General features: G+C 45.6%; 1 protein-coding gene across 2 annotated transcripts; it reads right to left on the reverse strand.

Moving 5' to 3' along the window:
- Nucleotides 1-240: 240 nt before the first annotated feature.
- LOC103650334 (protein NRT1/ PTR FAMILY 4.3) lies at nt 241-2935 on the reverse strand. 2 transcript variants are annotated; one of them, XM_008675928.2, is made up of 5 exons: nt 2775-2935; nt 2354-2571; nt 1767-2210; nt 1560-1684; nt 241-1229 (listed from the first exon to the last, which is right to left on the reverse strand). In XM_008675928.2, the coding sequence occupies exons 1-5, from the start codon at nt 2860-2862 to the stop codon at nt 374-376; spliced, it is 1731 nt and encodes a 576-aa protein (XP_008674150.1). In that variant the 5' UTR covers nt 2863-2935; the 3' UTR covers nt 241-373. The 2 variants fall into 2 exon arrangements, with proteins under 2 accessions (XP_008674150.1, XP_020406693.1); XM_020551104.1 differs by having other exon boundaries at nt 2354-2626; nt 2775-2863.
- Between the last annotated feature and the right edge of the window lie 13777 nt (nt 2936-16712).

The raw sequence follows: 16712 nt of genomic DNA on the forward strand, positions 1-16712 counted from the left end.
CCAGGTCGCAGACCGTCCGGCCCAAGGTCGCGGACCGTCCGTGCCGTCGCAGAGGGCACTACCAGGCGATCCAGCGACCTGTCGCAGGCCGCCACTACTGTTCACCTTGCGGAGCCGAACCCAAGGTGTCAAGTACCGCCAAGCGGTTCATTATAGTGTTTGGTGACCAAAAAGGCACCAACAGCTATTATATCCTTTATTTAGGATTATAATCTATACAGATTATATAATACAATAAACTTTAAACTAACTTAATTTAAAGTTTGTTGAATTATATAATCTACGTAGATTATAATCTCAAATAAACACCCCTTACTTATTTGGTGACACATGTATGGATGACGTGAACTACTAACAATTAACGATGCCATCGTCAAAGTGCTGCATCTTGCTTGATGGCTGCGGTGTGATCCTCCACCGTGGACTGCACCTGCATCCTCGGATGTTGCCTATAGGTGTATCTCCACGCACACAGCAGGTAGAGAAGCACGGCGACGAGTTCAAAGATCGCAAGAAGCCAGTAGAACAAATCGAGGCGGCCGGCGCTGAGATTGGCGCCTTCCAGCCACCCTGTGCCCCTGCTGGTGCCGTGGTGCGCGGTGGCGCGGTTGACCACCCGGATGAGGAAGCTCCCGAGCCACGACGCGATGCCGAGGATGCAGAAGCAGACGGCGCCCCCGATGGACTTCATGCCGGCGGAGGCCTCGCTGTAGAAGAACTCGAGCAGGCCGACGAAGGAGGTGACGTCCATCACGCCCAGCAGGAAGAACTGCGGCGTGAGCCAGAACACGGACATCTCGGCGGCGGCGGCGCCGCCCTCGGCCCTGCGGCGGCCCTCGACTGCGGCAGCCACGGCGAGCGCCACGACGTTGGACGCGAACCCGACGCCGATCCGCTGCAGGTGCGTGACGCCGCCCGCGTACCCTGTGGCGCGGCGCAGCCACGGCACGACGGCGCGGTCGTAGACCACCAGGATGAGCATCTGGAACACGATGGGGACGACGAAGAGGCTCGCCGGCGGCACGTTGGTGGCGCCGAGCCGGGTGTCCATGGTCCCGCCCTGCTGCACCGTGAACGTCAGGAGCAGCGGGATCGGGAGGTAGCCCAGGACGGAGCTCACGAAGACGGGAAGCATCCGGAGGATGATCTTGGCCTCCTCCACCTGCGTCACCGTGCACAGCGACCACCGCCGCGCGTCGCCGTCGTTCACGGCCGCCTTGTCGAGGAACCTTTTGATTCAAGAGCAATTTTAATTAGTTACGTTCGAGAGGTTGAGGGGGTTATTAGTCAAAGCGTGCACCAACGGTTCCTGCTGGACGGAGCGGCCGGCCAGGGTACAATGTCACATCTACCTTTTGGACTGTAATGGGAGCGAAACAAAAGCTGATTGGCAAACTGCGAAAACGTTGGCGTCTTCGCTGCTGATCGAGATGGATTTGATAGCGATATATATTTATATGTAATTATCATCATATATGTCGATATCGAAGCTTAGCGTCTACAATGTAGCGTCCACTATCCATGTTCTGGCAGACATGGATGGAGCTAGGCCTACTTACTTGAAACCTGAAGTCCTCTCCAGCACTTCAACGATGGTGCCTGTTTCCCCGGTGGTCATCTCGTGCGTCCCAACAAAATCCTCAGGCACTGAAAGATTCCTCTTCCTGAAAGCTGCCACAAAAACCTGTGGTTCACACGTAGGAAAATGAATTCATCAGCAGGATACACATATCACAATGTATTTTCATATAGACTAAAATTAATACCTGAAGAATTCTTGTGAGAGGGCTCCCTGTGGGCTTCTGGTGCCGGTAGAATGGCATGCCGGCGACGAGGACGAGAGTGCCGAGGAGCGCGACGAGGGCGGAGAGCGCGAAGGCGAGGTCCCAGCCTTCGTTGTCCTGCACCCACACGACGAAGAGCAGCCCCGCGAATCCGCCCAGCGAGATGCAGAAGGTGTACCAGTTGAAGAAGCTGGCCGCGCCGCGGAGCTCCCGCGGGTCCTCGCGGTCGAACTGGTCGCCGCCCAGCGCCGCCGCGCACACCCGCACGGCGCCCTCGCCGACCGGGATCAGGTACAGGCCCAGGGTCAGCAGGCTCAGGTTCCGGCCGCTCACCGTGGTGCACTCGCTGGGGCTGCTGTTGGTCACGTCGCACGGTGCCGGGTGCAGCGACGGCAGGTGGGCTTGGCATGCAAGCAGCATGTAACCCTGTCCATGGCCATGCATGTCAAATTATATATATTAACCCAAGATCGATCGAGTTCATCGAAAATATTTAAGTTTTGCGCTTTAATTACAAGACCATGCATCATGCATGCATGGATCTATATATATAGATTTGTATGGTTCACCAAAATCTCGATCGGGGCGAATATGAGGATAGTGTAGAAGCGCGTGATGTAGGAGTCGGAGACGAAGGCGCCGAGGAAGGTGAAGACACAGACTGCGCCGAAGAAGTTGGTGGCGGTGGTGGAGGCGTCGGCGATGTCCATGTGCATCTTCCCATGCAAGTAGCTCACCACGTTCAACAGCATCGGGATGTTTCCAATGTTTGTCATCACAACCAGGACTGCAAGCGTATATATATGCCTTTGCTTATTGGATTGGATTATTCACATCCATCTCTTCAGAATGATGTAAATAAACTAATCAGTTTAAGATTTGTTGCAGCGAGAGGAGAGTAAGTAATTTTTAAAAATCATGCATGATGAGACGCACAGTAGTCCTGTGCAAAACCAAAAGGAAGATGCATATGCACGGTTTCATACTTACAGTAGATGAACATGGTGGCTTTGACCCCACCATGCCTTTTTGGGTTAACTGGCTGTCCCTTCCAGTCTACAAGGCACTGCAAAGCCATGCCTCCAGCTAGTGCTCAGAACTTCAAGTGATGACCAAACGTCTCTTGGTTTTTCTGTCTCACTCCCCTTATGAGCAACTAGTGGTTTTTATAGCCATGGAATGTGAACAACCCATTGAATTTTTTGTGGATATAAGGGGCTGCGCTATAGCAGGTAAACAAAACTAGTGTCCCCGTGACCATTGACTTGTTCGATTACTAGATATTGTTCGTAACATTGCATTAGGGGCATCAAGTTGTAACGGTTTTTATTGGTGAGTATTGACATGTGTTTTGTTTGAATGGGTACACTACCGGAATCAGCTGCTTTGCCGAGTGTCCTGTAAAACACTCGACGGCAAAAAAAACTCGGTGAACTGTACATCACCAACGTCTTCTTTGCCGAGTACTTTTTATCGGGTACTCGGTAAAGACTTTGCCGAGTGTCACACGGTACTCGGTAAAGAAAATTCGCCGTCACGGCGGCTGGAAACGGCGACGGAGCCTTTGCCGAGTGCGCTGGCCGGCACTCAGCAAAGAGTACATATTTGCCGAGAGTATCAGTGACACTCGACTAGGGCTGGGCATTCAGTTTTTTTGGAATTTCGGTCAGTTTTTCGGTTTTAAAAAACTTCGGTTTTTCAAATATTAGAAACCGATCGGTTTTCTAGAAAATGAAAAACCGATAAGTTTAGTGACACTCGCCGTCACGTTTTTTACTTCGGTTTTTTGGTAAAAACCGAATACCAAACTTATACTTAAGAAGGCTACAAAACAACACATTACACATAATTTTAAAAGTAAAATTTCTATAGGTATAAACATTTTAAGATATATCATACATCACATACAAATACATGAATAACAATTTGATTGCATCACACATTTAGTTTACATAATCGAATAGTCAAAATTTTAAATTCATAAAGTTTGGTATTTGGTTTTTTGGTATTTCGGTTCGGTATACGGTGAAAACCGATTACGATACCGAATACCGAAATTCTCAGATCTAAAAACTGAAACCGAACCGAACTACCAAAAAACCAAAATTTTGGTTCGGTTCGTTTTCGGTTTTTGGTTTACGGTAAAAAAATGCCCACCCCTACACTCGACAAAGTGTTTCCCTCTTTGACGAGTGTCCGCCAGACTAGCATTCGGCAACAAGGTCGCCAGCGGGCTCCTTTGTCAGTTTCTTTGCCGAGTGCACTAGGAGGTACTCGACAAAGCTTGCTTCTTTGCCAAATGTCAGGGCCACAACACTTGGCAAAGAGGCTTTACCGGTACCCAGGTGTGCCTTCTTTGCCGAGTGATATGACCGTGACACTCGGCAAAGAGGCTCTTTGCCAAGTGTAACACTCAGCAAAGTGACCAATATACCACTTTTTTATTTGTTTTTCTATTCCATCCAAACAAACAAAATATATATAACATAATCATCACATACATAATAGAGACAACATATTTTATAAAAAAACACAAATCTCACAAGTTTTTCACAAACATGTCTATGTTCATACCAAGATTCACCAACATAAGTATCACACAACTCTAAAACATAAGTTTTTGACAAACATAAGTTCACAAGTTTATCACACAAGCTAAGAGAAGATGAACAGCGAGGTGGGCGGCTAGACTGGTGCGGCGATGGGCTAGGCGATCCATGAGGCTTATTGGATGCCGCTCCAGATTGTCCCTGCACTAAGAAAAGATTGCATGTGTTATACCAGATAAATATATATCATGCAGGACTAGAATTTTGATACTCATAGGAGTATGGAACTGAGCAGGGTCAACTATAGGGAACAACGGAGGTGGTGGAGCAAAATCATGTGCGGCGCCAAGGCTCTACATGTACTGAAACATCTCCGCCATCCTCGCCTCCATCTCCTATCGTTCCCTCCTCTCTTCTTCTAGCTGGGCCTGTAATATTCCAACCCAATATTATAGTAACTCAAAGAGAAGATATATAACTCAAGGAATGATGAGTTACAGAAGCACTAACCTAGAGCTGTTGTATCTGATTATGTGAGTTATCCTGCCGAGGTCGTATGGCTGGGCTCGAGCTCGTGTTCCTTGCTCGCACTTGAGACAGAGTGGGAGTGGACGACGAGTCGATTGCCTCGTCGGCAATCAAGTACCACCCATGTCTCTTGCCTTCTCCGGCCCTCATGAGGACATCTCCATCGTTGTCCTCGGTCCTTTGATCGTAATCTAGCCCATGGACCTTATGTGCCATGGCAGTGTACTCATGAAGGCGGCTGTAGACAGTGGGGTTGCTATAAGCCTCGGGCCATCATCCGGGTTGTAGGTGATGTTGGACGTCGCCTTGCCCACAAGCATAAGCCGAGAAGATGGAGCAAGGCTGGCCACCATGTGACGTCGACTGCAACAAAACCAACGAGATAGTTAGAAATAATATATAATCCAGTGTTATATACCTAAATAAAAAAGAGGGCGTACCCATGCTTCTACATATTTGCCTAGGTTGCGCCTGCCTTGGTGGTGGGAGGGACCTTGCATCATTAGACGTCGTTCCCGGCTAGCGTTGTGCGTCTCGTCCCACTCATGCGAGCACCACCTATCCACCATATGTTCCCGACACTGAGGATGTGCGGTGCACCAATAAGGAATCATCTACAAATTAAAACAAGTAAACTGCATATCACAAGATAAAATTAAGAAAATGTTTTTGTCATGAATATTTAAGTGATGTATTTACCTGCAAGTACTGATCCCTGGTCAACGACATGGTTCAGGATTCCTGCTTGGTCACCTTCTCCCCAAGGATGGAGCCGTGGTAGCTGACGATAGCCTGGATTCGTGTCTCATAGTGCATGTCCACGACGAGCTTCTTAAAGCTCGTGGTGGCCACCACATCCGCCCTAGCCTAGTATCTAGCTTCGCATCTGAAGAAATCCTACATACAAAGATGATGTATCCATACATTATTTCAAGAATGTGCAACAGATGCGACATATTTTATATTATAGTAAGACTTACCCACAGCTCTTGCTTCACCCACTCTGCCTTGTTGCTGAATTCCCTGTCATCCCGGTCTACTGCATTGGGGGCGGCGACGTAGTGGTCGAAGGTGTAGGCTGGGCCCGTCACTCCGACGTACTCAATCAGTCTAGGGAAGTGTTCCTTGCACAGCAGGCCGAGGATGCCATTGGGGTTGCGGCCGTGACCCCCCAGCATTCTCCACAACCTTCCAAGACCTGTCCAAGTGATAAATAAAAAGTATTAGTTTATATTATGAATTTGAACACAAAATATGAACAAGCAGGGAGAACATAAAGTTACATGCCTCTCCCCATCTGGTCGAATCAGTGGTCGCCTGTCTCGAAGTATGGGACACTAAGGGAGACTCGCGGGACCTCGCGGGTAGACGTTCCTCGAATCTGAGGTGCCAGGTTGCATCCTTCTCAGCGTCGTCGTCATCCTGTTGCGCTGCATCGACAGCGGCCTGCTGCTCCACCTGTTACTGGACGTCGTCGTCCTGCTGTGCCTCCTCCGTCGTCCTGGGGGTGCTCCTCCTCCCCCTCCTCGTCCTCATCCCACCGCCCACCATCTTTGTCCAACAACCTGCAATTAAGAGTAAACAAATAAGCAGATATAGAAAAGATGTATTTAGAAATATGTGTGAAATAAAAAATATAGCATTACATCGATTTCAAATAATCTTCATATGTGTCGGGGTTAGCCGGATCATAACTCTCATCATCACTATCAACCATTTCATAGTCAACACCATCTGAAGGCGCATGTTCATCATTAATGTCATTGCCTTCAAGTATTACTAAGTCATTCTCATTTTGCACCTCATCATCCTCCTCATCAACAACCATCTCAATATCTACCTTCCATTCCGATAGCTTCAGTTAAGTATATCTCAAATCGCCCTTCCAGCCCGTCTTCTTGGAAGAACTCTCTGTCATATGTGTCCGGGTCTAAGTTATAATCTTCATCGTTAGGAAAGGTAATTTACCATGTGGCGGTACCTTATACACAACATCCCAACCCTTAAGATGTTCTTTCGTTTGGCATGCATATGGGAGATAATCCATTCAATCTATATGTGGAAGTCATGACTCTTCATCCTTAAGACTCGCAGAGTAGCTAAGTTCACCCCCTACTCAAGTTAACTGCATACACATCAGGGAACATCAACATCTTGATCCACTGAAGTACTTCCTTCCTCTGGGCCCTTCTTAGGACAAAATCGGCCTCAGGCCTTCTCCATGTCTTTCCACCACTAGGCGGCTTCATCTCTTGGTTTGGTCTATCACATAACTCTGCCAGATCCACTCTTTCCTTTATGTTATCCTTTGACTTATCAGGAATATCCATAATTGTTGCCCAAAGTGCCTCGGCAACATTCTTTTCAGCGTGCATCACGTTAATGTTGTGTGGAAGGAGCATGTCGTCATAATAGGGGAGCCGAGTCAAGCCCGACTTACGTGTCCACATATGCTACTCACCATATCCCACAAAACCACCTTCTGGATTGGCCACGAGTCCATCTATCTTTGACGAATTTTGGCACCACTCATCGTTGTAGGTGGGTGGTCTGTCACTACGACACCTTTCGTAAAATTTATTATGTCTAGGCAGAATGGATGATCAGGAGGGAGAAATTGTTGATGTTTATCGAGCGATGAATATTTGCCACCCATTTTCAACCAAATGAACCTAAGAGCTTCCTTGCAAACTGGGCATGGAAACTTACTGTGAACACACCAGGCGCAGAATAGCCCATACGCTGGTAAGTCATGCATGGAGTACTGGTACCAAATAAGCATTTTGAGGTTTGTCTTCGTAGCTCAGTCATGCGTCTGTACCCCTTCCTCCCAAGCACATACCAATTCATCAATCAAAGGCTCCATGTACACGCCCATTTTATTCCCCAGATGTCCGGGACTTATCAATGACACGAACATGTTCTGCCTTTGAAAGCACACACCGGGGGGAGATTGATTGGGATAACAAACACGAGCCAACAAGTGTACGGGGCAGCGCTCATTCCATAGGGATTGAACCCATCTATGGCCAGCGCAACACGTACATTACGAGCCTCTTTAGCTTTCTCACGGTGAATGGCATCAAAGTGTTTCCATGCTTCACCATCGGATGCATGCACCATCTTGTTAGGATTGTATCGTTTTCCATTTTTGTGCCATGTAATCTATTTCGCGGATTCCTCTATCATGTATAGACGCTGGATCCTCGGTATGAATGGAAGGTGGCGTAGGATTGTCATGGGGATGTCGAGCTGCCTCTTCTGTCCATCACTAGAGTCTACCTCCATGAACCTAGATGATTTACACTTCGGACGGTACTTTGCCTGCGCGTATTCTTTCCTAAATAGCATGCAGCCCTTCGGACAAACATGTATCTGCTCATACGTCATCTTGAGTGCACGATGGAGTTTCTGTGCCTCGTACAAGCTCTTTGGCAGAACATGATCCTCCGGAAGTAGGCTGCCAATAACCGTCAACAAGCCATCGAATGCGTCTCGACTCATTCTTTACTGTGACTCGAACGCCATTACACACCCAATGGCATCCAGTTGAGAAACCTTTGTTTGGCTGTGAAGAGGCTTCTGTGCCGTGTCAAACATGTCGTAGAACGTCCTTGCGGTCGGCTCTGGCTCGTCCTCTGTACATCCTTTGGTGAACTGTGCCTCGTGATAGTCGTTCAACATATCTGCTACCCCGACATCATCATCATAATCCTCGACGCGTTGTCTCACCACCACCTCTCTTCTACGATGCGCTTCATCATGGAAGATCCACCGAGTATAGTCCGGCGAAAATCCATTCTTCCAAATATGTTCTACCATGGCCTTCTTTGATTTTCTTTTTCGGTTGGCACATTTGCTGCACGGGCATGGGACTAGACTAGCTCCTTTAGCAGCTTCACCATATGTCCGTTCCACGAAATCATCGGTCCTTCTTTGATTTATATTGTTTGAATGAGCCCAACCCACTCTACAAAATTATTTTATATCTATACAACTTAAATGAACTCTATCCAATTTACAATAGAGTGAGTAATAAGATGTGATAAGAGTGAAAATTGTAGTTCGGATGTCACGCATGTCAACCCATGTATTCTCTCATTTTTCTCACAGCGTTGCTACTCATGGCAACTTTTGGTTTCTTCCCAGAGCTTTTTTCCCCTGACCGCTGATGGAGCCAAACATGTTCTGGGCGTTGACTGAACAAGACGAGCAGGGACTCTATGGCTTTCTAACACATCTAGTGTCTAGGCATCATATACAAATTATAATTACCTAGTGGCTAAAGATCATATACAAATTCTAATTACAAACTCTAACTATCCATCACAAGCACATATAGAGAAGGACTTACCTAGTCTTGTGTGAGACGGCGGTGGGACGCGACAGCGTGGGTGTGCGGCAGCGGTGGAGGCCCGATGGCGTGGAGCCGAGCGCGGTGTCGGCGTTGGGGCGCATCGGCGGCGGTGGCCCGTAGCGTGGGGGCATTGGCGGCTGTGGTGAGGGCGCGACGGCGGGGGCGGTGACGGTGTGGGGGCGCGGTGACTGTGGTGAAGGGAGAGAAAAGCGAAGTGAAGAATAAGGCCGATCCTGGCTATGTAAACAGACTTTGTCGAATGCCCGTGATCTGGCACTCGAGAAAGTTTTATTAATTTAAAAATATACTTTGCTGAGTGCCAGATTGTGGGCACTCGACAAAGATAGCTTTGCCGAGTGCCCACTGACAAGCAGTCGGCAAAGATTTCTTTAATATTTTTAAAATACACTTAGTCGAGTGTCGCCCGGATAACACTCGACAAACCGTGCTTTGACGAGTGTCAATCTTAGAAACTCGACAAAGTATATTTTTTTTCTTTTTCCATCCAAACATTTTATGGTATGTTCCTATACTATGTAGAATTAAATGTTCCATTTTGGCACAATTATAAAAATGTTTTCTATAACTATTTGATTTAGTTTGTTTAATTGAATTTCTTCGGATAATTCAGATTTGATATGCAAGTCACTCGAAAAATGGAAAACCATGAATGCAAAATTGATATCCTTGTTAGGTAACACAAGTTACGACCGATTTCAGGAGCAGACCGGAATTTTCGAGCAACATACTCACTAAACATGACCATGAACTTGCCATCAAGTTGTTAAAAAATTGTATAAAACACAAACCAAGTCAGAAAATCATGAAACTTGTCGACATGTCATGATATCATATGTAGAGGCTGTGATAAACATTTGAGAATGTTTTGAGAAAGTTGTGAGGCACTATGTGTACAAACCTAAGTGGCCTACACATGAAATCATAGAGTTTCAATGTAGACCGGTTAGTTTTCTACACATACTCAGCCTTTGTGGTAGACTGAGCAACGCTAGACTGTTTTCGTGAAGAATAGGAAAACAACAAAGTCCCCAAAAACTGACAAGTCCCAGAAGTAGACTTGCTCTCCAAGCGACGTCCCGCAAATCAACTTAATAATATCCTTACAACAACATAACAAAAGAAGAAGAAGAGTACCATAAACAAAACTCATGAGTGAAGCATAGGTACCTCATAATCCGTTTCACAGCATGCATGTGAGAAGTGCATGGGGAAGCCTAGAAATGAGCGCGCAGACATAATGCAAAGTGTATATCCATCCTCGTCACAGTCAAGTATAGGAGGGAGCCTGTAACACCTCAAATCTATAAAATAAAATAATACATTACTAGTCGATTTAAACTTAGTAGAGTAAATTAAAATTTTGAATCAAGTGCTTGATTTCATTTATCTTTACAGAATATTTTTTGTTTGCTAATAATTGATTGATGATTTTATTTATAGAATTCTTTAGTCGAAACCCAATTTATTAATATTTTAAGACTTTGGTATAAAGTTGAATATTTAGTATTCTAACTATAAATATTTTATTAGATTTATTATAATTTCTAAAATATTTTAAAATTTGTTTATATTTTTAATGAATGATATAGTCTAGAAAAAAGGGAAATTCAAAATAAGAAAATGTGAAACCCTAGCCGCTTGCCTAGGCCAAATTCGGCCAAGCAACCCCTCCTCGTTTTCTCCTCCCCCTCTCTCTTACTGGTCCGCCCTGGCCCCTTCCTCTTCCCCAGCCGCGCAGACGCGCACCTGCGCCATCCCGCGCCGCGCTTCTGCCTGGGCATCCATGCCCCCGTCCCATCGGCTTCCGCGCTCGGCTCCACGCCTCCCACGTTGTGGCCGCTTGACTCCTCATGCCGAAAACCGCCACCGACCTTCCCTCTTTTCTCCCCCACTGTCTCTCCCACGAAACCGATGCCATTAATGGCATTTGAAGCTGATGGCCGACCTCTCCCTCTCCTCGGTGCCCTCTCTCCTCCATCTCTCTATAAAGCCCATGCTTGACCAACCATGGTTTCAGTTCCCAGTCACCTTGCCTCGCCCTCGCGCTCTCCTCCTTGCTGCTCGTCGCGCCGCCGGTCCCCTGCTCGTGTTGACCATCGTTGCCGCCGGAGCTGGAGTTCGCCGCTAGAGCCCCTGCTCCGTCCCCATCGTCGTGGTTGTGCCTCCCCTGCCCGACGCCGTTCCTCGCCTCCCTTCATTCGTCGATGAGGTGCTGCGAACACAAGAACCAGAGGTTGAAGATGATGATTCTAGTTCCAAATTCTTTCTTGCTATCTCCTAACATCTACGCTTAACTGTGAATTAATCCCTACAGCGATATTTTGGGCTTTCTAATGTACGTTCATGTGTAATTTAAACATTTGTTCTCATATGTATACGATAAGTTATTTTTATTATTGATTCTATGATCAGTCGCATTAGCGTGGTTTAATTTAGTTATGTTCGTTGAGAATAGTTTGTTGAAATAAAGGGATTTAGATTTATTAACAAGACTCATATGTTCATGCGCATTATATGCATTTTGATTATTCACCAACAGATAGTAAAGTTTTTATTGACGTTGAAGTAATATAGTTGCAACCTTGTCCACTGTAATCTAATAAGTAAAATTAAAATGGTACTTTAATTTAGTTCTCTTATTGATAAGGTTATGTGATTTCTAAATAACATTGTAACGACTAGTATATTTCCGTTTTAGAAATAGGGAATAAAATTTAAAATGTGACTCATGCTTTTTAGTAGAAATAATTAATAGGTAAATAATCTAGTTCCATAGAGTTGGTTTAGCATTGCATCTATGTTATTTTAAATGAATTTAAATAGTATGCATTTCCATAGTTAATTTGTCATATATATATATATTTCACTAGTGAATCTTAAATCAAAATAATTAGTGTTTTATGTCATAGCAAATGAAAAGATTACCGATATGGTTAAGATTTATATTGTAGATACAAATCACGTTTTGCATTTGGATGTTTTTGTCGGTGTTTGGGACCCGACCGCACACCACGGGGTTACTCATGTGATGCTTTTGGTTAGGACATCATCGTTGATCGTGATTTGATGGTTTGCGCAGAAGCACGCGTGAATTACTTGCAGGTTTATACATGTTCAGACCACTTAGAATTGCATAACATCCTACTTCCTATTGGAGGTTTGATATTGATTTTTGTAGTATGAGGATTACAAGATGAGGATTGTGGGTGAGGGCGAGCTAATGTTGTGGGTGATGAGACATCAAATGGTTGGGGGTCCCCCTGGACCTTAAATACACGACCAGATAGAGTTATCCCATTACAAGTCACGATTACTATCTACTTGCTTATGTCCTTTACTTCAAATCGTGTCCTAGCATATCTGGAGCTTTTATCGCCTAACCGTCCTAGTTATCGTCGAATGCCAAGCCCTTTGGGTGTTTACAACTGCCTTGTCCGACACATCCAGGCATTAGTGGCGCTTAACTCGGATGTCGGTCTCCGTTAACTTGGGTCGGGCCTACCTGGATTGGCCCTATCGTGCAGATCCATACCATAGGATGACTAACCCGGAAACCTATTAGGCGGCCCATGACATGTTTTAGTGCTCATGAGGACCTAGGGGATATCTATCCCCCACAAGCCCCGAAGGCTCAAGCCAACTTTTATGACTAGTTGGCCCGAAGCTCTAAAAGAGAACAATGTCCTTTGCTCCTCCTAAGCTTTCGAAGTTTGCTTTGCTTTACTATTGTACCTGTTGGGTGCACCACAAGTGCAGTCAATGGGTGAAGTCCCGGAGCTTTGAATTGATTTGAGTACTAATCAACTCAAAGGTCTTCATCGCCTGCCTTTGAGTTCAATATTTTCTTTTTGGCCCTTTATGTCCATTGGGTGTACCATAGGTGCACCCAATGGGTGTAGCCTCTGAGCTTTGAATTGATTTGAGTATTAATCAACTCAAAGGTCTTCATTGCCTGCTTTTCAATTCAGTATTTTTTTTCTAACCCTTGTGTCCATTGGGTGCATCGTAGGTGCACCCAATGGGTGTAGCCCCTGAGCTTTGAATTTATTTGAGTATTAATCAACTCAAAGGTCTTCATTGCCTGCTTTTGAGTTCAACATTTTCTTTCTGGCCCTTGTGTCCATTGGGTGCACCGTAGGTGTAGCCCCCGAGCTTTGAATTGATTTGAGTATTAATCAACTCAAAGGTCTTCACAAACCAATTTTGGAAAGCTTTGATTTATTATAATGATTATGCCCAACTGATACCTTTCTGGTAGAGCTTGTTCTAGCTGAGGTCTCTATCGACTGAAATTTGGCCGATTGAGTCCAAACCGATAGAGGTCCGACTGGATGACACTCTACCCGGGGTTTTAATGCGACTATTGTCACACCCAGAATTAAGGGGTCATACCCGGGCGCATCTCAAATGTGTGCTAGGATCAACTCGACAAATATGATGACTCATGGTACAGAAACGAATGTCACATCTTTAATATATAATGGAGTTCTGTACAAACTAGTTAAATAATTACATCATACAAAGACAACAATCCAACAACCATACTTGACAGGGAGACGACAGCCTAAACCTCTCACGAATTCATCACGGTATCCTTCATGATCCTTATCATGCGGTACCTATCCTTGACATAGGGGGTGTGAGTACAGCAAGGGTGAGCTCACATACGTTCATCGCTCAACAAGTTGTGGGGAATAATGTGCATGAGCTCACTTACAGTGGGGCTCATGTGAAGTGTAAGGCTTACCAAAGGAGATGGTTAAAGATGAGCATTGCCTTTAAAGTTGGTCAAAGTTTTATTAGCAGTTACTAAGTATAAGTAGATACCAACCCAAAAAATTAAGAGATCACAATTAATAATAACACCCACAATTCAATGCAAATGACAGATTAAGTTTAATTCCATAATTTAATCATGTGAGTGTTCAAGCCGCTCATGACCATGAGCACGACTGATATACCAGTTTTACACTCTGTAGAGGTTGCACATCTTTACCCACAAGTCGTGTTACCCATCTGTCACGGGGTCATGAATCCCATACACCTCTACCGAGGAGGCGAGGCAGGGTAGCATTATGAGGTCTTTCCAAAGTTCCACTAGTTCGAAAAAACCCACTACAGATTTAGGGCGAAGGAAGCATAGGAATCCCTCGTCCGAAAAGCCATCGCAGCAGTTCGACCTGAGGACCTCCCTATACTCTACAACGACGCATCCCGGCTTGCCCCTTTCCTAATTACTTGGCCAAGGGCGTCCCATTCCACCCTTGTGGTAGCACTGTTTTCTCGGGTGGTTCTCCATGTTCCAATTAATACAATAATCTTATCATGAACAATAATTAAACCAATAGTACGAATGGAACATGATCATATATTACATTAATTTCCCAAAACCATGTAGAGCAATAGCAAATCTACCCAATAGTTCTTTTGTTTGCAAGGTGTGGGGTAAACAATACTAGGGAAACCTATTAGGTCCCATCAAATTAACATGAGCATGTCACGGCGATTAATAGAGATTATTATTAGGTAAAGAAGAGTGATCAAGGGCACAACTTCCTTAGACTTGAGATCCCAAGTACTTCACCAAATTGGTCTTCGGGTGACTCATAACCTCACTGCTACTCATAGAAATACATACAAATAGATAAGACGTACATAAAAATAACATCACAACAAACATGAGAACGAACAACGTAAGAATATTCTACGCGCCGCTGCTGTAACACCCCTGGTGTTACTTAGGGTTTCTACTCTAGAGCCACACCCTAATCTGTTATCACATGTGGATTAATGGAGTCTTTGATGAACATAATTTAGCATCAAGGGGGTTAGCTAGTGTTTAAGATCATATGATGTTGTCTTGACCATATGGTGCTTATGACAAGAGAGAAACTTCAGAAAAACTTAAGTCTAAACCACTCGGGCTATTTAAACCAAAGTAGAAAACATGAAACATGTGATGAATCAGACCTTGTCACCAAATGGGCTAATTGAACAAGTTTAAGATCATCAAAATCTCTATCAAAGATAGTAAGAAAGTTTCTTCAAAATAGGTCTTAATCAGCCACAAATTAATCACTAACTGAAAGAACCCTAGGGGGAAAACCAGGTTTTCTCTAAGTCGTCCCCAACCCGAATTCAAAACCTACCATGTGCACCTAGCTTCTTAACTCAAATTCAAATGGCCCAATGGACAAAATGGCGCCTAATTACCTCAGACACGTCCTGGAAAAAGTTGACATCGAACCGAGCCCGTTTGACACGCTTGGCACAAGCTTTTGTCGCGACCTGGACGCTGTGACAAACCTGACTTGACACTAGCGTAGCTCCTCACCCATAGTGTATCACGGCTCGGGACTCACATGGAAAAGCAAGATCTTGGCGCACGGAAGAGATCCTACATGAGATCCTTGCTGAGATAGGCACACTAGGGCAGCTAAACAAGCGCTTGAACACGGGCAGAAGCAATCCTCCACGTGTTTTACCCGAGCTGAGCGCGCTTTGACTGCGCCGCGCACGCCATGAGCCCTGTCGGCTCGGCCGTGCGCTCCACCCTGCGCCCGTGCTCGAATCCTCGCCTATAAGAAGCCCCATCCCTTGGCCTTGCCCTCCCACATGCCCATACCCTTCCACCGACGACTGAGCGCTGGTAATTGCCTGAACACCGAGCACGACACCCCGCAAGATTGTTGATGCGACGACCGCCGTAGATCGACCACTCTAGCCCAACCCCGTCCAATCTAGTTTCCTAGCCAGCTTCCCTAGAGGCTAGAAAGGTTTCCCAGCCACTCGGACCAAACGGTACCTCGCCAGAGAAGCCAGAACACCTCGTCGGACTTCCTTCACCTACCAGAGCACGTGGACCAGGTAATCACTGATCCATTCTTTGATTCCTTTCACACGCACACTCCCTGCCACCCAGTAAACCTCCCTGTGCGGTCGGATTGAGCTCTACCGTCATGGTATGGCTGGTACAGGTTACACCGATGAGATCCGCCGCCTAGATTCGTGGCCAGACCAGCTCTGGGCACCAGAGACGCTGACACGTACCTCAACGTGACCGCCAGAGACTCCCCATCCTCGCCTGACCCTTCGCCAGAACCCTACCAACGCCAGTAAGCCGCTCCATCGTCTTCTTCGTCGCGGTTACTATATAAACTAGCCAAGAACCGCAGGTTGATAGAAATAGAAACCTAGGGGGTTTTCTGTGAACCCTTCGACTCACATGAATAGTGCCTCGAGGACTCAATTGTATGGAAAAAAAGTAGAGACCCAGGGTCCCGATCGCAAAGTTGTTTTTCTTTTCCATTTAGAATTCCCAATTCATTTTTAACTTACATCAAACTTAGAAAAGCCATAATTTGATTAATATTCATCCAAATTTGGTCAAACCAATTTTGCTAGATATGTATAAATTAAACTACCAAGCAAAAATAGTAGACCCCATGTTTCCTGTATTGCCTTTAAGGGTTT

This window comes from Zea mays, chromosome 3 (assembly GCF_902167145.1).
Source record: "Zea mays cultivar B73 chromosome 3, Zm-B73-REFERENCE-NAM-5.0, whole genome shotgun sequence".
NCBI classification, from domain to species: Eukaryota; Viridiplantae; Streptophyta; class Magnoliopsida; order Poales; family Poaceae; genus Zea; species Zea mays.